At 31.2% G+C, this 27,135-nt stretch overlaps 1 protein-coding gene across 16 annotated transcripts in view; it reads right to left on the bottom strand.

Moving 5' to 3' along the window:
• LOC143253153 (plasma membrane calcium-transporting ATPase 2-like) overlaps positions 1-27,135 on the bottom strand; it is a 212,120-nt gene that overhangs the window by 29,897 nt on the left and 155,088 nt on the right. For 15 of the 16 annotated variants that reach the window (XM_076506512.1, XM_076506513.1, XM_076506498.1 and 12 more), the window contains 3 exons: positions 23,518-23,731; positions 17,399-17,610; positions 10,634-10,924 (listed from right to left, as the gene is read on the bottom strand). In XM_076506512.1, coding sequence (XP_076362627.1) covers positions 10,634-10,924; positions 17,399-17,610; positions 23,518-23,731 — 717 coding nt within the window. Of the gene's footprint in view, positions 1-10,633; positions 10,925-10,974; positions 11,544-17,398; positions 17,611-23,517; positions 23,732-27,135 lie in introns of those variants that run through there. The other variant, XM_076506514.1, reaches the window with a different exon arrangement.

The following is a 27,135-nucleotide window of genomic DNA, read 5'->3' as shown; positions in this document are numbered from 1 at the left end:
CCTTTTTTTAAACTCTCAATTTTTTTTAACCACCTCAAAATTAATACAGTCATCTTGCTTCCATCTATCAACTATTCAAGATGTGAAATAGTACCTAAATCTTTGTAAGTAAAAAACCAAAGAACAAATGCAATTTAATAACCCAGCTATTTCATAATCATGAGATGTGAGCCTTGCTTTATCATCCTTCAAGAGTCTATCCTCCTTTCCTAACATTTCATTCCTTTAATGTATTTAAATAAATCCTTACTATTAATTTTTATACTGTCAGCTAACCTTATCTCATATATACTTTTTATGTCATAATTTTGTGTTTCACCAACTTTCTTGAGCTTCTGTAATTTTCTAAATCACCAGGTGTACCAGTCAATTTATATTTTTGATACTTTTTTAATTTTGCCTCTTATACTCTGTGAGACAAACTAGTTTTATACTTGCAGCTACCCATTTCTTTCTACAAGATAATACGATAAAACTTAATTATATCTAAAAAAACAAAAATAATAATTCAAGAATCATAAATAAATGATATGTATTATATCTGTAATAGAGTGATTTTATACTGTTAGCAACAACCAACAAAATAAAATCAAAAACGTTTTCTAGAACAGATTTTTACACTATCAAGTTTTCCTTTTATAAAAGCTAATCTGAATTATTTTTTTCATTTAAAGTATTTTAAAAGAAATCTAAGAATGTGTGTGCACACAACTGTTAAAGTTTCCTACGTTGCCAGAACTACTGTGTAATAAATGTGAGCATAAGCTTCTAACATTACCACTGGTCTGTATTTGAGCATAAGCTTCTAACATTACCACTGCTCTGTATTGTAAATCTTTCTTTCTTTCTTTTTGTTTAGTTTCTAACATAAAAAGGCAAGTTTGATCAAACATATTTAATTCTTACTCCAAACATTAGAACCTTTACTTTCATCTACATAATGATGTTCTAGGTATTAAATGTTTGAGATAAAGCAGCATTGAACAAAAATGGTTTGTTAAAAATGCTACTAGTTAAATATAAATTATATATCAATGTACCATAAAGTAAAAATCATACCTTAAAGCAGTAATGATTACAGCTATTACTTCAAAAATTTCTGTTCACTTGTTCAACTCAATAGTTGTAACAATCAGTTATCGATAAACTGAAATTCCTTGCATCCTCTATCAAAACATTATGAATTAAAGCATCTGCTGTTTTAAGATGTATCAAATAAAATTTAATGTATATTTTAGTAATTGCACTATTAAAAACTATATTGTCACATACATTACCTTACCAGAAGTATCCAGGTACAAACTGAATGTATGGCATGGCTTACCCAAAATGTTCTGTAAAAGCTTAATTAGCATAAATAGATGCCACAAGTATATAAATGGTGCTAATTTGTACACTGTATGCTGAAATATCTTGAATTACATATATTTAATACAGTACTGGACTTGCACACCTAAACATGAGACCAATGAAAAATTTTGGATATGCAAGAATACAACATCTAAAACATTTATTGTTGCCAGAATTGTCATGGAAGAAAGAAAAACATGAGGCTTCTGGTAAGCACAAATTCAGTAATTTTTACTTTATTCAATGAAGAAAAATAAGAACTGGTACTATTCATGAGTTCTGTGCATGTTCTCCATGAACATAAGCATTTTGGTGAGGCTGTAATACATAAACTGCACAACACCTCTAGGAATACTAGACACTGTTTTGCTTGGTGTAATATTCAGCAGCACTGAATTTGGATCACTAATCCCAAATTACATGGACTGACAAGAGTCACTTCCATTATAGTGATGACTGAACACAAGTCTATGAACAAACTGGGGTGAATAAAGAAACTGTGATTGTTGTGTCCCAACAATGAATCATTGTGATGGGATACTCAAACAAATGCAGGATTTTCTATATTAGTTAGGTGTGGAGCTCATATGTGTAACATTCACATTCTTAAATCTCTGTGGATATAATTGCTTTTTAAATTAACATATTTCAGGAATCTTGTTCAAGAAAAATATTGATCCCTACCACAAAAAAAGGTATAATCCAAACATAGTTTCTAGAAAACAATACCAACATCTGTAAATAGCCATTTCAGAGTTCTGATATTCAGTGTATAGAATATATATGGAATCAACTAGAAAGTTTAAATAAAAACTTAGTTCACAATCTTTTAATTGTGATCATTAGTTAAACTAAAGTTATATGGCAAGCTAGAATAACTAATATTACAATGCACTAATCTACAAGTGTCACATAATTCATTAAATATTTTAATATTTGTCCAATGTTTTTTCACCATCTAAAGTTGAAATTTTAGAAGAAAGCTGATGATTTTCTAAGTTTTGTATAAAGGCAAAATGAATATGCATTTCTTTACTTAGGTTCACACATATGCATGGTGTCTCAAAAATACAACAAAAATGTGTTGCATTTTTATTTTGAATTAATTATTCAGTTAAGCAAGTTTCTCATTAAAAATTAAATCTCTAATAATGTATTTTATTTTAAACAAATTTAAAAATAACTATTATTGCACCTAATTTTTCTCTCTCTCTCTTTTTTTGGCTTTAATCAATGAAGAACATTCAGGCTGGAATGGTAAGTTATATTTTTCTTTTCTAACAAAAATGGAAAAACAAAGTGAAGATAAAAGTGCATTTGAAAATAGGCAGTGATAAGAAGAGCTTCATAATCATAGGAAGAAAATATAAAATTTTGGAGAAATGGAATGAAAGAGGTGAAGCAGGCAAAAGATTGTGTAAAGTAGAGATTGAGATATTCCACTAAATTGTGAAAATTCACTGATCACGAGAATAAAGCTGACTGTAAGCTGCACTAGGAAAATTGGTGCAGAGTCCAATCTTATTTCAATTTTGCTCTTATTAGTAATTTATTATATATCTCAATCACCAAGTTTTTAACTGGAATTCTAACAAGTGTAGACACTGTAGATAGGGATGTTCTGTAAATTGTTTTGTAGTGGATGAAGTTTACTGTTCTTCACTAAGTCCTTGAAAAACTCATTATCAACACAGAAATATCATCCAAAGGAAAGAAAAAACACCATGAGAACATAGAGCTTGATAGCAACTAAATTATAGTTAAACCCAGTCAGGTTTACAAATATCTTCCCTTTGTATGTAAGCAAGATTTTCAGATCTAATAATTAAAGTTACTGAAAGAGTGTCAGGAACATACTAACTCAATTTCATTTAAAGCTCACTGGGTTGATAAGTAAGCAAACAAAAGTTAGGCAGAAGACTTCTCTGGGGTGTTGACACAGAACTCTGTAGAAGATTGATACGATAGCTAGAGAGAGAGAGAGAGAGCACCACATGGACACAAAATCCCCTATTTCCACAGGATAATAATATAAAATGTGAGCTAAAGGTTATTTATTTACTTCTTGAACACTGAAGTAGATTCATTAGACTAGCATCATACCTCATATAAAAGAACAAGTTTCCTAAAAGCTAAAATAGTAATAGAATCATCACCTGAATATTCTTATTAGGCTTATAAATATGATATAATCTTATACTTTTAGCCTTATGTAAATTTTAGAGAACTACACATATATCCATTTAGTTATTAATTACAAGTATATAAAACACCTTTAATTTGAACAAACCCACTGACAAGGAAACTTGAAATAATCACTTATATTTAATAAATAATTAAAATCAACATTTTATATATACACAAGTTTAAAAACTTTATTAAAGATGTCACTTTAAAAGCACACTACATGTACATTGTTTCAATGCTCTCAATGTCATCTTCAGGAGTTAATTACAAGATACAGTGACTAATAGTTTTTTGTTTTATTTTTCTCATGTAATCAGATATAACACTGCAATGTTACTTACATTAATTTCTTAAGCAATCTTTATAATGAATCCCCCAAACATCAATACACTGAGCTGATGGCTCTTCATCTCTCTGTATTATTTATTTTTGTTGTTTTTTTTAAATTTTAGTGATTGTCTGATAATTGGAGCTGTAATGTCACTATGTTTAGCTAAAATTGTAGTTTTTTTTTCACAATAAAATTGTGTATTGTATTGTTTTTACATATTTTGCTACAGCAGTTTTCTACTTCATTATTTCAATAATTGTTTTTTAAATTGTGTGAATGTAAAATGTTGATTTTCATTATTTACTAAATTTTAAATAAAACAAAAAACATGAACATTGATATTTAATCAGTTCTCTATTTTGTTTCTTTATATTTTCAATATAAGACACCTGACAAGAAAAAATTCGTAGATATTAAAAGACAATATAAAAACATCCCAATGTCATTGTATTGGCTGTGTCGTACAAATGAGACACATATGGTTTTTGATGCACTCAAGCACAAAAGAAAAACTGGTCTACAGAGTCAAACTTTTGCATGATAGCAAATGTAAAGCATGAATGTCAATTAAACCAACTGATGATATTAAAGAAGCAGAATGGTAAGATTAAAATGGCATTTCCAACCTAAGAATTCTTACAATGAAACCACCAGTTTCGAAAATAGTGGATTAAGCCTAATTTAGTTGGAAATCACAATAAAATGTATTACGTAGAAAGAGAAACTTTAAGTCAATACTATTTAAATATACAAAATAAAAGAGTGTTAAAAAGGTGTGTAACCTCAGAATCAATGAGGATTTTTTTTCTGTTTAGTTTTTTTTGTTCTCCAGAAAAGAACTGAAACACCAGTACTTTAATATAGCTTCATGAAAAAAAAACATTATAGTGTCACATTTGGCTCAGTTTTAATAGACAGGAAGTAAGTTTAAGTTGGAAAAAAAAAAGTTTACTGCAAAATATGTTATAACTAAGAACAATTTTGGATATTATCCATGAAGTTGAGTTTTTGTTAGTTTCCTAGATGTACTACTGATTTTAAACTTTTTTTTTATTACTGAAAATCACTTTGTTACAGTTACTTCTGAGTAAAAAATATTTTTTATTACTGTCTTACACTTTTAACTTTTTTCACATCCTTCTTTTGTGGTTTTTAATTTTAACATTAGATCCAAAACTTCTTCTGGTTTAAACTGAAGCTTATTATTTAGATTCTGTCATCTCTTGTTGTAGTTGAATCTTGATTTCTAGCTATTTTGTGCTCCTCACTTGATATCAGTGTTCTACTGAGGTATTAGAACTTAAATTTGTTTCCTTTTTTCCCTCACATAGTCCTTGCATTTCAAATAATTTTGGTCTTCATTTGGCTTTTATTTTATACTAAACTATCTGTTGTTTCCTTTAAACTTACTTTAAAATGAAGCATGAAAAAAAGCTAGCAAAGTTCAATATGATAGATAAATAAGAATAAATGAAAAACTTAGTAGGATGGGAAGCTAATGACAAAATTAAGTTTACAGGTAGTACTCAAAAGTGTAAAATGAAACATGAACATTGATAGCAAATAAGATCAATAATAACAACATAAAAAATTGAAAGTCGAGCATAGAAGATTAGTAACCATCTGAAGTTCAAATAGTCAAAAACATTTGTTTTAGTTCTAACATGGATTGTTAGTACACTATACAATCACATAAATATAATATATGCATAACATATACAAATATAAATTTAAGGTAAATATACTAAAAACAAAAAAGTGTCACACAACAGAACAAGCAAATAAATTGTGGTGCACAAGATCCAATTGAGTGAAAGATTTGTTCACGGTATAGGACCTATACAATAGTGGAAGTGCAGAGTCTACCAGATTTAACATTTATATGTAAGCAACACTAGTTACAACTTTTAAACTTTTCAAACTACATACATATTCAGGTTTATTACTTGTTCAGTTAAATAAAAACAACACTTTAAATAGTTGCTGTGTGAAAATAAAACTTTTATTTTATTCATAAACTAAATTAGACATAATCAAAGCATTCATGACCTTTAAAATAATGGAAATAAATTTAGCATAAAGCTACACAATGGGTTATCTGTGTTTTCATGAGTACTAAAACAAGTTTTTAGCATTGTAAATACACATAGCCACTGGTAAAACATATTAGTTAAGTTATTCATTTATTCAATATCCACTGAATTTCATAATTTTAGAACCAATTATAAAAATATAAGGATTGCAGGTTCTCAGTATCCATAAGGGTGTTAACTGTTCTCTTAAAAATTTACACTTTTATCCATACTTTCATCATTAGTTGTCTAAGAAAACAGCATTAAATACGAAGTTATAAATCATAAAATAAACAATGGTTCTTTTGATATAAATATTTTCAATGAACACTGTGAATTAATTTTCTTGCCAAATACATACATTTTCTTCACCTTAGAGTGACATTCCTTCATATTTATATGAAACAGTTATGACTTCTCAGTCAATGCAAATTTACAATAAACTAGAATATCATTTCCTATTTCCACAACTATCTATCTTATGAGAATGTGTTTTACTTTTCACACATTTTAGTTTTACTCTAGTTTATTTATCTTTCCTAAAAGCATTTTGGCCTATTTTTCTAATTTAAAGGGCTACTATCATTTGTGTTTCCTTTACCTTCAATAAAATTAACATAACTGTTATATTATCAGTTTGTATGTGTATATTTATAATGACAAAATAAACACATCTTGATTATAAGTGAAACAAAATTACAGAATTTGCATGATAAGTTCCACTTTCTTATGCTTGTATCACACCTAGTATGCAACTCTTTTGCTATCAGTACTTTAGGTTTTAATTATAGCAATTCCACAATGTCCAAAATAAATGTTTGAATTTTTTAAAATTTGTTTTCTAACTAATTTGAATGATAAAAATTCCTAAACTACTCTAGTAATTTTATTAATTTGATGTTTCCTTCACTTATTGACTGCTGATTCTCCGTATATATATATATATATATATGGTATGGTTTGCCTCTGGCAGCTGAATACAAGTAAACTGTACACAGTGTACAACTTGCAAAAATGGGTTAAAAAATAGCAATTAGTCAATGAATAGTACCCAATATTGAGCTTATATATGGTTCAAAATTGTTTAAAAAACACATGTTGCTCACAAGGATGTCATTGTTTCATTCTCATACACAACCATGCAAAACCCAGTTGCTATTTTTAAACTAATAACACCTTATACACATCAAAGATGTAATGCTATGAAACTTCAAAATTAACTTTTTCTGTTTCAAAACAAAGAAAAATAATTATAATTATAATACAACTAATTTATAAATGTATGAAAGTTAAATTGTTACAAATCATTTGCACCATTTTATATTGCTAAAAATACCTAGATGTTGCAATCTCTTTTGCCTTGTCAATTTTGATCAACTTTGTTGTCAGAAGTTTCCACTAACAAGTATAAGCTTACATTTTTTTTCTATAATGTAGCATATTTCCTACAGAGCCTTCAACACAAGTAGCATGACACAAGAAAGACTACCTGGTTCGTAAAGGAGAATTTATACACAAGCCATGGACAAATATCTAGATTCATTTTACCTATTTCTATCTGTTTAACAAACATGTATGTCTATTAGGGTGCATCAGCAGATAAAGGATAAAAATTAAAATGTCCCAATTTTTTTGCTCAGTTGTGCCACTGCATGAGAAAAGAACATAGACAAAGTTTCATTTCAATCGCGAAGTATTTAGGGGTCGCGCATCCCTCGCAAAGTTCACTATTTTCCTTAAATTTACCCTACATTACATTGTTAATGGTAATTAAATTATTTAATATTTATTGATTATATAATTAGCAAAAACATAAAAACTTGAAAGAAAAATTTATTTCATTGAAGTTTTATCTTGCCTGTCCCATTCGCATTATGTTCGCCGATGTTCTTCTGCCACCTGAATCATATACTGAAATTGATCTTCGTTCTTGGTGCGGCCCTTTGCCGTAAACTGTTGAATTAAAGCCACTCCTCTTTCAGCTGCGTCATTTGTCACAAAAAGTTTCTTTACTCTGTCCTTTCCTTGTTTGTACTCTTCGGAGGCGCTCCACTCTTTCGGAGGTAATGATAAAAATGCGCTACTAATATCCAGATGGTAGAAAATTTTCTTCGTTGCTGAGGTAAAAACATCTGGAAGTTTTCTGGAAACAGCATTGCTTGCAGCATCAACTGTTAAACATGGAGTTGGCCTAGGAGATCCTTTCACGGTATTCATATTTGAGACCATCTTGAGTTTGTCGCTATTCGTTACACCGTCATCAAAGAGCGCAAGCCCAACTGCAACCTCAGATAAATACCATAAATGCCGATTCACTGCCTTTGTACCAACTTCCTTAATCATATGATTTTCATGCAATGCAAGTTCCTTGAGTAGTGTAAGGTCCCTTCGAGCTGCCACGGAAGCATCCTTAGCTGTAAACCATGAGAGCAAGTAATGTTTAGTTATAAAGACACACAAATCGCCAAGTTTGCTGCAGAAATGTCGTCAAATGAAACACGAGATGAAGCAGGCTGTGGTTGCAGTCTACCAAACTCCTCTTGGAACATCCAAATTTTTAGAGAATATATTGCTCGAGCCATCCATCGTGCACGATGTACAGCACCAGAAGTACGGAAAGAAACTGAAGAACGTCCGTGTGGAAGAGATCCAAGAAAAATGACAGCTAATTCCAAGAGCTCTTTATAATCGTCCCGTGGTTGATGAGATTGAAGGAGATTCTGACAAAATTGAATAATATCATCCTTCCAAGGCTGTGTTCGGAGTGGCATTGCTGCTACTGCTGTTATGTACTTAGTTTTATTAATTTTAGGCCAACAATCTCTAAAATTTAAAAACAAAGTAATATCTGGACTTTTTGATGTCTCTATCACGAGAGTAGAAAATACAGCGCTCAGAAGAATCTCCAAAATGTGATGTCTACAGGCAAGGTGCAAGAGCTAACGTTCAAGTAACATTTCAATCCTCAGACAGATGCCAGATATTGGTCACCGTGGTGTCAAAGCAAAGCGATTTAATTCTGTCTTTTACATTCCATTCTTCTAAAACTGATCCGATCTTAGAAGCTACTGAATTTGCATCCCCACTATCAGTCTTGGGCACTGAAAGAATCTTCTCTACACCTTCACCTGAAACTAAAATTGCCAAATGTTTGGTCTTCTTTCTGCCAACCAAGTCAGGCATCAGCTTACCATCCCAATGTAATGTAAAAGGAACGTTTGGAGAAAAACTTTCCTTCAATTCAGCTGCTAGAAGAGTACGGTTAGTAATTCGTTTCCTCCTTATGGAACTGGGGCTAATGGCAAGATCCTCGATATTATGTCCAATATGAGCTGCAAAAGGAAGCAAAATTTGTGCGGCTTTTCGGTCGCTGATCTGGGTTCTGTCTAAAGCCGAAGCTAGCCTTTCACTAATGCCAACTTTTCGTTTGGTTCTGGAAGCACGTTGTTATTTTGTGCGCATTGCGCAACCCCCCTAAATATTAATGTATTGGATTGATTTTTACGCTAGCATATTTTTTCATTGAATGGAATCAAATTATAAGCGAGCGACTGAGTGTCACAACTTTTTTGTTTTTTGACGCACCCTAATGTCTATGTTTTTATACACATAATGTTAAGATGCTATCATAAATTTTCATTAAAAAAATAAAACACATTATATTTCGAAGAGTGAATTTGTTAGTTCTCTGAAAAATGGATGGGTGAACATCTGCAACTAGGAACACGAGGAAGAAAGAGTAATTTTGTTATTCTACATAACTGGAAATCAACTTGTGCACAACCACACACATTTGAAAGAAAGGGTAATTTGCTATTGATGACAATAATTATAGGATCTAATACAACAATGTCTTCATACTGGCAAATGAAAGCAAGATGATCAGGTTTAATCTGCACGCTAGCACTATTTTCTGTTTCATACACCAAGTTAGACACAAATACCAACTTCACCACTACTAAGACTTCACAAGATGTTAGTGATGACCTTAATGCAACGCTACTTTCAACTGGGCAACAGAAGACAAGATAATCACATGTAATTTGCAAACGAATACTCTCTTCTATTTCAGACACCAAGTCAGACATAGATACTAACTTCACAACAACTAAAGCTTCACAAATTAGGCAGCTAAACCTACAATCAGGGCATTAAACCAAAAAATAATACTACAGCTATGTAGTAATAATATAAATCAGGAAGTATGTTAGTCTCAACAAACAAAAGGTCAAACATTTGGGTTGTTTGTTCTCAAAACACTAATGCAAAGAAAAGAGGTACTAACCTTAACATAATGCTGCTGCATAAAAAACAGCTAATTAACATTCCAAGTTAGCTATCTTTAAGAATACCAGTTAAATGTACTATTCTGAATGGAACAAAGTAAATACTCATAAATTTATGAAAAAAAAAATTCTGAGTATTGATATAATTAAGAAGAGTTAATTATTTTAGTTGAAATGGTAATAAGAAGGCTGCAACATACTGAATATTTTTTGTTTTCTTTTATTAATCATAGCTGGTTTTTGTACAACTATATTCAAAACAAAAACTACATTATAAAATTACATTGTTATATTTTTTACTACAGGATTCTTATAAAAAAATCTCTATTTTTTAAATCAAAGAACCAAGGAAGTAAATAATAGAAACACTAATAAACATCAGTCTACAGTGTTTAAAAAACACTTACCTGTGTCTGTAGTCGAGTAAGGCCACGAATCCAGAGAATCTGTCCTGTTCTTTTGACTTCATGGGAAATGGAATCCCTGCTAGTTTCTTCTCCATGAAATATGGCATGATCATGCTCATCTGGTGTTCCTGAGCCCCATGTGAAAGTTTTAGGAATCTTTTTGGTGGGGATTGTTGTAATTAGTTGTCCCCATAACAAAGACCCACAGCCAAAAAATATGCACCAAAGCCACTGATCTAAGGTAAGACCAGAGGTGGAGAAAGCATAACCACCAAACTGCACAATTATAATCTGAAAAATAAAATAAAACAAGTTTCTTAAAGACAATCAAAAAAGTAAAAGCAATATCATTTATAATGACTATAACTTAATCAATATACAGTAGCAGAACTGAATTAATTCTACGAAATTTATGTACATGTTCAATTATACTGCTAATACTCTAATTCTTCATCATGAAAAAGCCTTCTAATAAAAAAAAGCAACAACCAGCCAAAAGGTCTGCACACATATTTTTTCTTCAACAGTTCTAATAAATGCTGAACTATTAGGTTACAATTAACAGCCAAACAAAAAGCAGCAATTCAGCTAAAATACATTAAGAGAGACAAATCACAGATTAAGATTTTATATAAACTAAATCCAGTAATTACATACATGCACTAAAAAATCATACATGTTTACTCAATGCTCTAGTTATTTTGTATGGTATTACAAGTTATACAACAATATTATCTGCTTAAATATGTATTATGCAGTATAGCTTTCTTCTATCAGTATTTTATGTTTTGAAACTTTGTCCTAAATCTTCTAAAAAAACCAAAAAAAAACTGTTAATCAACACCCAAATGATAAAAACTAATACACCTCTATTATGTCTTCAGCTCATCAGTTTTGGATGCCATCACAACTGCAAGCAACAATATGGTAGGTTTAAATTAAAAAAACTGTATGAAAACCAAACTCATTACTTTTATTTACAGGTTATAAAAATACCATGTGAATTAATTTTGCATTATGGATACAATAAAAATAACTTTGAATTATTTTCCAATATTGTTGCAATGATCTGCTTTTCAATCATCATGAAATAAGTATTTAAACAGTGAAAAACATAAATCAATAAATTTCAATAAATGTTAAAAAAGATTTACTGTTAGGGTTTATTTTGACCACCCTTTTGTGGTAGATATGAGAATACTGGTTCTGTGAGATTACCAGCTAATTTTGCATTTATATATTAAGGCAAACCAATTCAATTATTACGTGTATAGTTTTTCCAGAGTATTGCTAAATAAAGTGTCTGTCACTCCACTTATGGTTTCTAATTCTATCCAGCCATGGTTGTAACAAATCATGGTAGTACAATTTAAATATACATCATAAGTCTACTCTTGGTATATCACAAATTTCATATTTGATAATATATAATGTCCAATGTTAAACGTAAAGCAAGTCCTACTTACTAATATATTGAATTTAACCATTAATGTAATGTATTCAAAATATTGCATTACCCACCAACCCTAACACCTTGACAGATATAATGCCATGTATTTCAAATATCTAATGAAGCTCTTTGTGTAAAACAATTTTAACTATTAAGGATGAAAATATGATCAGTTTTATGACTGAATTGGTATCAATAAGCCAGAAAGTAAGAAATTAATTCATTCATTAATGCCATGCTCAGCTATCCTGTGTATGCTTTCAGTAAAAATTGCTAGAAATCCTAAATTTAAATATATATAACATTTTTCATTCTTTTACTCATATTGCATTCTTCCATCACAAGTAACTGCAGATAAAATATCAAAACTATTCTTTTAAGTCACTTTTTTTTTCATTGTAACAAATCATTATTGCTAATAACTAGATGTTCAGTTGACCACTGTTTATAATTCTGCTCAGTGTTAATTTTTTTCTTCTCCTGAGCTGTAACTGAGCTAAGTCTTTCAACGTTGAGTGAACAAGAAGCTTTTCACTTCACCTTGGAATTATGGGGAAGACATGGAACAACTGTGCTCAATCAAGAACCCAGAATAGGACCACTCCACATTCAGAATTACAAGAAGACAGAGGACCTTTTTCCATAGACAATGCACTGGACTAATATTGATAAAAAAAGAAAGCCATGCACACTCCAACTGGACAGCCAAGCATCAAACATGAACCAAAATTATAAGTATTCTCCCACATAGAATGGTGCCACTTCTACTAACATCTGGGAAAAACTACCAGGGACCCAGCTTGGAGGGTCTCAAGATATATCCTCTTCTCTAAAAGAGTGCAGTAATTCACTTGAACACTTTGGAGAAAAGGCCTCTGTCCACCACTTCAGTAACTGGAAACTGGATGTGGTGAGGTGGACTCCCTAAGCTCCACTAATAAAATTTGGAGGATAATACATGCTAGGGAGTCCTGAAAAACACTGCTCTGGAAAGAGTGGAATAGGTGAACCAAGTTCCCTAAATTTTTATAAACAAGCTGACCATGATTTATTCAACCCAATGATGAGCAGCGAGGGGAGAATCTCCTTTAGGTTTATTCATGACAGTTCATGAGTGGCAGTTCAGCATGATATATTAATATCACCTGGTAAGCTCCTAGATAGTCTTATGGAACACCTCATTTCTAGTAAAGCCTGTTGCAGCTGGAAGTATAGTGAAACCACATCTGTCTGGGCAATACTCACCACAGAGTGAGATCCAGAGGAAAAAGTAAGGGATCCTGGAAAGTAAACATATAGAAGAAGGAGAAAAAATACCCCTTCTTTTTATCCAGCAAATGTGGTACAACTTGCTACAGGAAGCTGGCAAACATCCTCAAAAAAGAAACTGCCAAATCATGTAACTGATGTGAAAGAACAGTAGTACTGGTAGAAGTCCATATACCAGCCCACACAATATCCTTGATCAGGTAAATAATTCAGGCTGGTAATGACACAGAAATGTGACAAATCTGATGAGATGTGACTCACAGAAGATTCCTCACCTGTAATGAAAGTCCAGAATATGCAACACGGATTAATTTGAAAAGCCACTTATTAAGGTAATTATAAATCCCAGGAAACTGAAGGATCCAAATGAACTGAGTCAATTTCTAGCATCTTGAAAGGAGTTAGTGTTACCCATATGACTCAAGACTCTGACATGACATGATATAATATAACTAATAAACAGGAGCTGATCAGCCTTATAGGTGAGAAACAGCTGGCAAATGAATTGGTGAGAAGGATTTATCCCTTATTCTGGTTGCCAGTCTTAAGGAAAAAAAAAAGGACCTAGCAAGGCACAGTGGGACATAAATGAAATGATAAAGAGTCCTTTGCACATGTAAAGGAAACAACTCTAACCCATGACGTCTACATGGCACAAGCAACAAAACATACACTTTAAGACAAAAGTGAAACATTGTATACAAGGTCAAAAGCTTGATTAGATGTCGAGACAAAGCATATAATACAACCTTAATATCTCAGTTGGAAATGTAAGATAACACCATGGAATGTTGGAGTAAATCATTAGATCTTCCCATTTAATGGAGTTAAACCAAGAGCAATTGACCATTGGACATTAAAAAAAATTCTAAAATATTGATGTGGAAGGAAGGTTTGTCATCTATCCATGGATCCTGAAATTCCTGATCCTTGATATATATACTCACCACTGAAGTAAGGCATCTGTGAAGAGATGAATCTCAGGAAAAGGGGGCAGTATAGGATCACTGATGGTAGTGTAGTTCCAATATAACTGCCCCTTGAGATCTAAGATGTTGTTCCTACATAAGGAGACTGGATGATCCAGTGGATTGTAATTCAAGATCCAATGGTTGTACAGCAGCCACTGAAGGGACCACATGTATACTCATCTGAAAGAGTGGAGAGATGCCCACATCTCTAATCTAGAGAAGGAGTTGTAAAAGCACTACTGTCCGTTACAGTTTGGAGCTGGATGAGAGTCACCTGATCCAACATAAACATGTATTGGAAAAGAAGACACCCAGATGCACCATTATTGAGTCAGCTAGAGAATGGATTTCTTGGCTCTGATTAAAAAGCCAGCATTGGTAGCTTTTGAAAGGAGAATCTGGGTGTGTTGTTCCACTAACTAATGAGAAGGTGTCAGAAGGAACCAGTCATCCATGTAATGTTATGCGTACAAGCCCAAAGGATAAATCTGAAGACAAAAACTCATACGACTCATACGATTTATGGAGCAGATGCTAGCTAGTCCAAATTGCAGAGCCCTGAACAACAGAACCTAACCCTTGTGCACAAAACATAAATTGCAGTGGGATGGCTTCTCTATAAGAATGTGTAAATATGGATTGATCACACTGAAATTCCACCATAGACTGAAAAAGGACTAAATGGATCTAAGAATTAGTCAAGATAAAAAAGATCTATGACTAGATGCCAATCTCCAGTCTTCTTGGACACAACAAATTAACAAAAATAAAATCTCAGAAGAACAGTATCAACTTTCTTTACCACCCCTTGATCAACAACTCTCAACAGCCTTGTAACAAAGATACACACACTGCAGATCTGTTAGGGTGAAAATACTAAAGGTTGGGAAAATAATGGGGGTGGAGATGTGAACTGAATGACCAACCCTGACTTCAGAACCTAAAGTATACATGGATCTGTGGTGAAGGAAGACCAGAAAATGTTGTAACCTTAATTCCACAGATGCCATTGGCATAGGGTAGTAACCAATGGCACTGACATGGTATGCTCAAGCAGAGGAGCTTCTAAGGACAGAATATATTCCAGATCCCGAAAGATCAAGGAGATGAAGACGCAGGTTGGAACACAAAACAAACAACTACATCATAACTTCCAGCAGGAGCTAAAGAAAGTCTAGAGGTCAACAATAACAAGAAAAAATCCAAATGGACTACATCAATCTGCAATTCCAACATCTCTGGAATACCTGCAAACATTAAGGAACAAAAAGTGCCTCATAAAATTCACAGAGGGCAGAAGTAAGTAGATGAACTCCCTCCAACAAGGCATCTCTACCCAATATATTCCAATAACATACACGTTAGGAAACCAAAGAAAAATAAAAAGCTGACAATCTTACCAATCTTATTTAAGCAAAGGACCCAATTCATCACCAAATTGACAATGGGAACACTGAGAGGCTTTCAACAAAACTGGGAGGGAGGATAAATATCTCAGAATAATGTGTAGGGTCACAAAATGAAGAGAAAATTGTAAGTTGGTCAAAGTAATCACAGAATCCAGTATGGAATCCCACATATGGAAAAAGAGGATTAAGTCTTTTGGGAATCTAAATACCCATCCTCTTGAAGGTGGTAAGCCAAAGCACATTTTTCAGACAATTGTGGGGAAAAAAAAAAAGACACAGTTATTCCGTCACGTGATCGGGTGGTAAACCTCCCAGCATGAACAGCAATATCAGACAAAGGAGGAAAAACTGAACAGTCACTCTCAGACCTTTCCACCATCAAGGAAGGAGTAGATTCAAAGGCAACAGGGGAAGGCTCCAAAACTGCACAATCCTGACTGACTAACTGAAGAAATGAGGCAAGAGGTGAGAAGCAGACCTAGAAAAACAAAAGAGCTCAAAAAAGATCGTCCAATTCTTCTCCAGAATATCCTGGATCATTAGGAAAAGCAACTCCTAAATCTGAAAGTGAGACAAGTTGCAAGCATGATACATCCACTCAACTATTGTGTACTTCTATCAGTTATAGAATAAATTGTATTGATACTCTTCCATACAAAGACATACAAACTAATATACTAAACAAATTTCCATGCAATGTGACTGATAAAATGAGTGCTTCAAAAACTGTTGCCTTCATACACTAGATGGCTTGTGGAAAGTTAGCAGAAAGAAGGGTAGTGTGTGTACTTTGGATATGAAAGCCTTATTGCAGAATTCATTGCAACTTAAAATACACTTTATGGTTATTGTCATGATATACTGTTGTTAAAAAGAAAATGAACAGATATTGTAAAGGATCCAAAATCATTCTAATATAATGCTCTGTAAAACAATAATGAAGCAATTGTTTATAGTTCCTGGATTTTATAAATAAGTGAGAAATTACATATAACTAACATTCTCTTCTGCAGTTTAAGTCTTCTAAGTTAGAGACAATACATATATATGTGATTTATGAATAGATAACTACAAAGCATTACCAAATTTTTTATGTGGCACATTTTCAAAATTATTAAAAGATTACAAATGTATTAATAAAAGACCAATATTTAGTTGTTTTTATTGTTAAAAAAATGTTCTTGTGAGAAAGTTTGCAAAGTATGTTTAAGATAATGCAAATAGTAAAAAACTCATTTTATGTACCCTAATACATTTTTGTAAATCATTTTTTTAAGTTTTTAATGAATGGAATTTTATCACCAATAATTTTAAAACTCTGTTATTATAAAGAAATCCCATAATAATTATTACACTTACATAATTAAATACACATTCAAGTTGATACATTAATACAAAGAATGTGCACATAACAACTAATAACTTAAATATGACTTGATTTGGGGTATAACAGCTGTGTAACTAACACCACACATAGGCCTTTACATTTAGTAAAAAAAGCTCAAGCAATTTTCCATGGCCAAGCCAGTATAAGCCTCCATATATAAAAAAGTTCAAATTTTTCAAATTTCAAGGACAGTCTAGTAACCTCATTTTCTAGTGTAAATTTATACAAATATTAATGTTTTTATTTAAGTATATGAAGGTATCGTAATTTTCTGCTTACCTGTGCTCCAAATGTTATTAACAAGATTGAATAGAATATTGGATTTGTCAGAAGCCCTTCAAATATGTTTCGCTCTCCATGGATTTTTCTGGCATTGAGTTCATTAAAAAGAGTCATCATTACAAAAGTGTTAAAAATGATGGTGAAGTGTTGAGAAGGAGGCGAGTGAAGTGGGGCATACATGCCTGAATCAATGTCAAAGTAATAATGTCCTAGGTAAAGAAATAAGTACAGTGAAAAACTTGTATTAAGAAATATTTCATAAAACAAATTATAATTATATCAGCATGAGTATTCTCTAATTAGTTGTAGTAAAGTTAAACCTAATGTAAATATCCTAGCATAAATGATGCTACTTACTTGTATAGCACAGTAGTTTTTACTTTTCTATAATCAAAGAAAATCATATTTAACCACTTGTTCAATGTCAACAATAGCTATATTAATGAAGCATTACAAATAAAAATATCAATACATAAAAGTTTCATAATAACTGCTGTCTCTTACAATTTTCTTACATAATGACTGCTTTCATCATCAAAATATGATATGGGCCAAAAAACAGACTAAACATATAATTGTATGACTATTAGTTTAAATAATTAACAGGTACAAAGATATTAAATATGATTATTAGGAGTTGCTCAATTTTCTGTTATATCAATAAAAACAAATTGTCTGTATGTAGAAATTAGTTAATATTTACACAAAAAAGGATAGACTGCATTACAAACAGAAAGATAAAAGTCTATGATGAAATAAACAAATTTATAAGACAAAACAAACCTTATATGAAAATGCTGAACAACAAACAAAATCACCAGATCACAGGAGTATAAATGTGCCATGATTTTTAGAGGTAACTGCAGAAGTATGACTGACATAATAGTGGGGATACACTGTTTGTTCATAAAACCTCACACACACAAAAAAAAACACTGGTGGCCACTTTCAGAAGAAAAGAAGCACAAATTTTACTCCTAAAGTTTGATGTACTAATTTTTTAAATATTTTATACCTTTCATATGAGTTCTTGTATTCATGTGTGTTAATGGTGTTAACACATGAATGGTGTGAACAGTTCTTTTCATAAAAAAAATTTTTTTCACAAATTTCAAGCATAATACATTTAATTTCCTAGATCCTGATATTTATGTATTATAGTTTTATTAGTTTATCAAATCCATTTCTTAACTATTGCATAAATATTTCAACATTAGCAGTAAAATATTGTAATTTGATACAAATGCTACATAATCTCAGTTGTTGTTATATCATTATAAAATTTATACATATATATATACATAATGTAATGTGACGTCTCTGAATAACAAAGTTTATTGGTAATTATGTTTTGGGATATTAATATAACTTTTCTTTAGGTCTCATTAAAAAATCAGCCTGAATCATCTTTCAAAGGTTATTCTTCTTCTGTTTCCCCATAATTTAAACTAGTACCAGGTGTTTGGTCTTTTTAATACAGAACGCCTATATCATGGATCTTTCTTTCATCCTTCAAACAAATCTTATTCAGAAGAGAAGTACATTACAATCCTTGTAAAACTGAAAAATGAGGTCAATTAAACATCAACTTCATTGCATTGTATGAAAAATCATGATTTATGACACTGTACTTTCTCATAATGCCATCAATATTTGAAATATTTCCCATTTATGCAGCAGAATAACATAATTAGACCTTGCAGATTTATTACTATCTTTCACTTTATCACTTACACACTTCTGCTTAAATATTTTGGCATCATGTCTCCTCATAAACACCCTTGCACTAATTTCCAACAAGCTTTGTTCCATTTTCTCTTCCAATTTCAGTATTTTTCAAATATTCTAAATACTTGAACATGTTTACAAATGAAATACAACATTTTACTTCTTTCACTTGGCCACCTAAACATTTTTTTCTTAAGATGTTCTGATGTTGAAATACCTGAACTAGACTTTTTTCTTCGCTAGCTTTTATTTTTACTTAACTTTCAAACTACCAACTTATTTTTGTATTTTTTACTCCAGTATCTTTCACATCTTAAGCAATTTCATGTTAAATCTCTCATAAAAATTTAAAACAACAAGATAAAATTAATAATTTTGTATAAGTACAACATACATGTCCACCAATAATTCAAGGGTTAACACTAGATAATTTTTCTCTATTGGAAATACTGAAACATTCAGTCTTTGTACAAGGATAAACCTTTACATGTGAATAAGCTTAATAATATGTACTTTCCATGTATCCAATGTACTGCAAGAACTTGAATTACTAAATAACAAGCCTTTTTTTCTTTTTTACATATGCTATATTATAAAAATAAAATAAGATAAACAATGATAAATTTCTTCCTTGTTTGTATGTCTGCAATATATATAAACTTTGATCAAGATAAAACTGACACATATAATGACAAGTTGTATAGATTTTGGTAAAATGTCTTTGTGAATTCACAAGTACAAAATTTACTGTTAGAAACAGTTTTGAGCTTTTTCTTATTCTTTGCAGCATCTTAACCCTTTTGGCACTGAATAACACTTTTGATGTTTGGCATGGAGCTGAATATATATGTTTGATACTTCAACTAATTACAGTATCAGTACTAAAAGCATGATATCTCAGCAATAACTCAACAAAGGTCTCTGAAATATTTAGTGATTGTATCCAATACTATATATATTAAATTCAATACATAAGAATAGCAGGAATAAAGGAAGGTTGTCTGCCGCGCTAGCCTTTAAGTCGACTGTGGTCGCCAACTGTGCCGAAAGGGTTAAATAACATGATAATCAGCATACAGCCTTTGAGGGAAACTCCCGATTTATATTCTGAATTCTCTTTGTTACTTTCAGATATATTACATGGATTATCTGTGCTTGTGCTTCTAAGATAACATCTCACATAGTTAAAGAATTACATTTTATGCATAGTTTTATTGCCTCAGGTATCCTTTACTTTACATGACACAAAGTTCTAGTGCCTTGCATTCAAAATTTTATTAAACTACTTTTTATGTTATACCAATTAGTATAGGATAAAATCTTAGCTAATAATCCATATTTTAATACTATATAAATTTTAATTATGTAATTCTACAAGGAAATAGCTTAAAACATCCTGAATTTCCTCTAATATGACACTTGTGACTTATTTTCTCTAGGCATCTTGTCAATTTTTTTTACACAGCCCCTTGAAAGAGTAAGAAATTAAACATAAATTACTCGCTATAGAATTGCTATTGCTCAGACAAACCATAAATCTGAAACCCTTCAGTTTTGTTTCGTTAAAGAGCTATCAATAAAAAATCAGATCTTTCCTGTCAAAATCTTTCCTTGCACAATGTGTTAATAGTTATTTTTTTATGTTTAATTACGTTACCTACAAGAAATAGAAAGCCAAGGTTTAATATATCAAATGATGAATTGTATAAAATTGTGTTCTAAACAGATAATAGTTAATTCCACTCAGAGTACAAGCAACACTTCAATAAGAAACTTAATGACTAGCTTGGATGAATTTGTAATGCCTCATGTCCCATACTGAGAAAGAAATATTGTGAGAGGTAGGAAAGATTATCTAGTTTTTGTATGTTTTTGGTGCATTATTTAATAAAATAAATATTACTTAGTGCACTATCACCATTAGTATAAAAAAAGCAGGTTTAAATGTTCCTGACTATGAATAGCAAAAAGAAAAAAAAGAAAGAAGAGGAGATTAGGTAAGTACTTTATTTCTTAGTGTTTATTCTTTATTTATTCTTATAAAAGTAACTCAAATGTTAAAATAGGAATCTTTTTAGGGTAGTTAAGATTATTATTATTTATTTTACTTAATCTAATGTAATAAAAATGTTTCCCAGGGAATGAATCAAGCAAACGAGCAGAACATGGGTAACGTAATTCAACAGTGTAACATGAGCTGCACGCTCCTGAGTGATTTACAACTTATTATGGCATGGATAGTAGTTAGACATCATCCAAAGAAAAAATAAAATTTAATTATAAACAGTTGTATACTGTTACAAGTAAAAAAAAAGAAAAAAAAGAGAGGATAATCTAGATTTATTTTAATTTTGTTTTTGTGGTTATGAGGTTGGACAAATTGACCGATCCAATATAGGGATAAGGTGGAAAAATAACAAACAATATATAAATTTAACTGAAAACAAATGTTTGAAGTGTATTTAAGAGATTTTTAGGAATTACACAAAACAAATCTGAAATTAATAAAAGTACTTTTAATCTTAACATGAAAATCACTTTGCACACACACTGTTTAGAACAAATACTCAAAATACTCATGAACAAATCTTTTTAGTTTATTATACATACTTTACTAAAAATGTGATTTTGTGTATGTGAAAGACTTATAATGTTAATTGAAAGACTGCCAAATTTTATGAAGATATACATACTAAATTGAATGTTAGAAACATAACTCTATAAAGACTTTAAACAGATATTAAAAGTAAATGTGGTGAGCCAAATTGATAGTGCCCGTCTCAAGCAAGTTCACAGGTTCATTTGCAATTAGGCTGAGGAGATTGGTATGTGGCCAAAGTCTGTAACTGCTAAGGGTAATCTATTCTTGAGCTATTATTTTAAAAAGATGGGTGGAAAAATATTCTGTTGGTTTAAATCACTTCATATCATTACCTATTTTCAGATCATAAAGTTATTTAATGATTCTGTTAAACATTTAAACAGTAAACACTCATATATAAAGTATACAGTTGTATTTACACACAAATAAACATTTAAACAGTAAACACTTATATATGGAGTATACAGTTGTATTTACACACAAATCTAGTTTGCCATTATTTTGGTATCTCAGGATATATTCTTTGCTACACAAAGAACACAGGCACTAGTATAAAAAGGTATTGAAATTCAAATGATTGAACAGTAACTGCTACTATCAGTGAAGGAATGAACAGTCCCTAACATCTGATATACCTTAAAAAACAAAAGTAGTGATGCTACCAAACATAAGAAAAATACCTACAATAGTTTAAAAATAACTAACTCCAACTCATTGGAAAAATATATACCCATAATGTGAATCACAAGTTTTAAATAAATACAGAAAATTAATTTTATAGATGTTACACTATGTATATTTGTTTGTATTTACCATACTAATCCCCTCAGTTGGATTGTAAATGAATCAATTATATGTAAAATGTAATTTTTTAAGTATAGGAGATGTCAGCTTAGAAACTGTTAGTTAAGAGAGATTTGTGCCAAAACTGGCTGTATGATCATTTTACTTCAGATTTTTAAGGAATACGAAAAAGCTCAAAACTATTTTTAACAGTAAATTTGTCACTTGCAAATTCACAAAGATATTTTACTAAAAATATAACAGCTTGTGATTAAAAGTATCAATTTCAGCTTGCCCAAAGTTTATTTCTAACCACAATGTGTTTTAAATATGTTGAGAAATTTCATTTTCAGAATGTCACACCATGTACGTTTGTTTGTAACCTACAGATTCACTTGTTCTGGCTGTGTGGATGAACACGTAGGCTCAATTATTAAGTAGTTGATCACTGTGTAAGAGAATATAACACTAGTAAATCCAAAAATACTTGAGGAGTACCAAACAGAATTTCTCTACAAAATTTAATGTTGGCATGACAACTGGCAACTGCATGAAAGTTACCAAATTTGAAGATGAAGAAGTGAAAGAATATGATAAATAACAAACTGATGTCAGTCAAACATCTGGAGATACCTATAATAATAACATTATTGGTTTTATCCAATTTTCAATTCTATTCTCCCTAAGTATAGCAGCAAAACGATGAGTAACCAATAATAATCCTGCTTTTTTTCATTCTGTACAGGTACCTAAAAGCATAGACATTGGTAACAACAACCAACTTCTCTTCCATCTGTATATGACAATATATGGACAGAATATGATAAACTTCCAGTTTCTGATGGGAAAATTATAAAATCTCACTTGATCATATATATATATAAACCTTTTAACAAGAAAATGTCAAACTTTACCTACTGTGAAACTATTTTAAAGCCTATACAAAAATTAAGTAGTAATTAATATTTTCAAATTTAGCTAAATTTTAAAGTAACTAGCTTACCAGCAAAAAGCAGAGTAAAAATTACTATTAATTGATAAACAGCATGTCCTAAAATATTTTTCATCATTGTTCGAGAAATGAGAGGTTTAGTTCTTCCATAAGGTTTTCTCAGAAGAAGATCAGGGGTAGGGAGCTCAGTTGACAGTGCAAGAGAAGCTAAAGTATCCATAATCAAGTTAACCCACAACATCTGCACTGCCTTTAAAGGACTGTCCTGTAACAAAGTAATAAGACACTTATTACACTGCATATCAAAAGTACAAGAGTAAAGTAATGTTATTTCATAACCCTATAAAAATAATTATGAAAACTATAACAATATTTTACAAATATAATGTTTAACTCTTGCCATGGATATATTTTACTGTGCATGACACAAGGTTTTAGTGTCACATGTTAAAAAATTTATTAAACTACTTTTTGGTTAATGCTATATCAATTAGCACAGCATAACAACTTAGCTAATAATCCATATTTTTATAGTATACAAGTTTTAAGTTCTGAATATACTCTAATGTGATATTTTTTTCTAGGCATTTTCTCACCTCTGTTTTATCCATAAACTTCCAAGAAACTACATAATTAAACAAAAATAATTCACTATAAAATCATCATTGCTCATACAAACCATAATTTTTATAGCCTTCAATTCTGTTTGGTTGCAGAGCAATAAGAGAAAATCAGATGCCTCCTGCCACACCCACCTTTCATATCCTCTCTTTCAGCATTTGTTAATAGTTCTTTCTCATATTTAATTATATGTTACCTAAAACCAATAAGAAGTCAAGATTTTAATCTATTAAATGATGTATTGTATTACATTGTGTTCTGAATAAATAAGCATCAATATCACTTACAATACAAATTTAGTTCCCACAGGAATTAAGATGGCGACTTTGGATGAATTTGTAACAGTTCTTGTCATGTAGTTAAAAAGCCAAAACATTAAGACTGGTAGAGTAAATTGTCTCTTTTTTGCATGTTATTAATCTACTTTCTTTGATGCATTATTCATTGAAATAAAAAAAAAATTAATGCACTACTACTAGTAATATAAGAAAGTAGGGTTGACTGGAACTAACAATTAACAGCAAGAAAAAGTAATGCTTGAAAAAGTACTTTATTTTTCAAATTTATTCCATAGTTATTATTATAAAAGTAACTAAAACGTAAAAACAGAAATCTCTTTAGGTTGGTTTAGATAAAATAAGCAATAATAATATAATCAGTGATGTCGAGAAACCCACTTGTTGAGAAATTTATATGCAAAAACGGCTCGTTTGGGTTGAGAAAATATTTTACATAGAAGAGCGAACAACGTTTCGACCTTCTTCGGTCATCGTCAGGTTCACAAAGAAAGAGGTAACTGACCACAAGCTGGCCACATGTTTGAAAGGGGTTGTGTAACTGTGTGTCGAAATGTAGAGGGCGGTATTAGATGTTTGAATATATAATTTTATTTATTTTATTATATTAATATAGGTATAAAGGTGTTCCTTTATATTGGTTTATTTTGGGTTTAAGTTGTTGTATAAGTAAGGCTTCTTTAATTTTGCGTTTGTTTATGTTTGTTTCTTTATTTAGTATTTGAGTGTTTTCTATGGTTATGTTGTGTTTATTTGACTTGCAGTGTTGAAAACGTGTGAAGGTGACTTTTATGTTCTTTGAATCTGGTTTCCATTTTCTACTTGTTTCTCAATATAGAAGTCGTGGCAGTTATCACATTGTATTTTATAAATAATGTTGGTGTGGTGTTTGTCAGTGTAGTTTTACATAGTATAGACCTCAGTTTTGTGCGGGTTTTGAATAAATTTGGTATTAACTGGAATGTCATATTTTGTTACTAATTTTGCCAAATGTTGGTTATTTGTTTGCTGATGTCAGGAATATATGGTATACAGCAGTATATGGTTTCGTGGTTTTTTGATTCGTGAGCTGTATTTACTTTAGTTGGTTGATTTTGCTTTCTGTGTAGGTGTGTGCTTATAATGTTTTCTACGGTTTGTGGAGGAAACTTATTGATGTTGATGAAGTATTGTTTTATTTTGTCTAATTCATCGTTAGTTTTATCTGGTGAGCATAGTTTTATGGCTGTGTTTATTTGGTTTCTTAGTATGTTGAGTTTTTGTTTTGTTTCATGTGCTGAGTTCCAAGAAATGTATAGTCCAGTATGGGTGATTTTTCGGTGGATTTCTGTTTTGAATTGTGTGTCAGTTCTTGTAATTTTGAGGTTAAGAAATGATATTTGATTGCTTTCTTCCTGTTCACATGTGAAGTTAATGTTGGGATGTATAGAGTTAATGTGATTGAAAAAATTAAGTATGTGTTCTGTAGATTTGAATCCATAACCGTGTCATCTACATATCTGTACCAGTATAGTGGTGAATGTAATGCTGTGTTAATCGCTTGTGTTTCAACTTGTGTCATAAAAATATTGGCTAGGACTGGTGATACTGGGTTGCCCATGCTTAGGCCATTTGTTTGTATGTAGTTTTGGTTGTTGAACATGAAGTTTGTCTTTATCGTGGTGAATTCTATGAGGGTTGCTAACTGGTTACTGGGAATTTCTATAGTTGGGTTAGGGTCTCGGATATAGAGTTCTAAGGCTATCTTGCAGGCTTCAGTGGTTGGAACGTCTGTAAAGAGGGATATAACATCGAAACTGGCCATTAAGGCTTTATGATTAAGTTGATTTAGATTAGACTTGAAATTAAAAGAGTCTTTGATGAATGAGCTGGCTGATGTTACATATTTGGAGAATGCCCATGCTATGTATTTACCAAGATTGTAATTAAACGATTCATATGTGGATATTATTGGTCGTAATGGACAATCTGGTTTATGAGGTTTGGGGATACCGTATATTTGCGGTGTGCGTGAGTCGGTTTTACGTAGGTAGGAATAAAGTGTTTGTGAAATTGTGTTGGCTTTTTCATTTGTAGTAGTAATTTGTTCAGTTGTGTCTCGTGTGTCTTTGTTGGATTTGTGTTTATTTGTTTAAATTTGTTCGTGTCTGATAGGATGTTATTCATTTCTTGGATGTATTCATTCGTGTTCATTATGACTATAGCGTTACCTTTATCTGCTTTTAGAATTTTTATGTTTTTGTCTTGTTTTAGGTTTTAATGGAATTAATGTCTCTTTTGTAAGGTTGTTTTTTAGTTTTCTGTTTTGTGAAATTATGTTGATGGTTTTGTGAGAAAATTCTTTGAAAAAATCGTTTAAGATGTTGTTTTAGGTGTTTCTGGAAAATATAAATTTGTAATTTTACCTGGGAAGTTTAGCTGTTGGATGTCAATAAAATTATCTAAGTTGTCTTCTTTCTGTTGGTTGTGTTTGGTTGTTTCCTTGTTTTTCTTCTCTGTAGAAAGTATCACAAGTCTCCTGGCTAGGTCTTCTAAACATGTTTTGATTTCTATGGTTGGAATGTACCTAGGTGCTATTGCGGTTGAGTCCTTTGTTAAGTAGTTGTTTCTCGTCTGTGTTTAATTGATGGTCGGATCTGTTAATTATGAGGTTAGTCAACGGTTTGTCGTTTTGGTGTCTTTTCTGTTGTTTGCATCTTAGTTTTTCTAGTTTTTTGTTGTGACAGATCTTTTTGTCTCTGTCGTTCTTAGT

Source organism: Tachypleus tridentatus, chromosome 6 (assembly GCF_004210375.1).
Source record: "Tachypleus tridentatus isolate NWPU-2018 chromosome 6, ASM421037v1, whole genome shotgun sequence".
NCBI lineage: Eukaryota > Metazoa > Arthropoda > Merostomata > Xiphosura > Limulidae > Tachypleus > Tachypleus tridentatus.
This window is presented reverse-complemented; position numbering and strand designations above follow the sequence as displayed.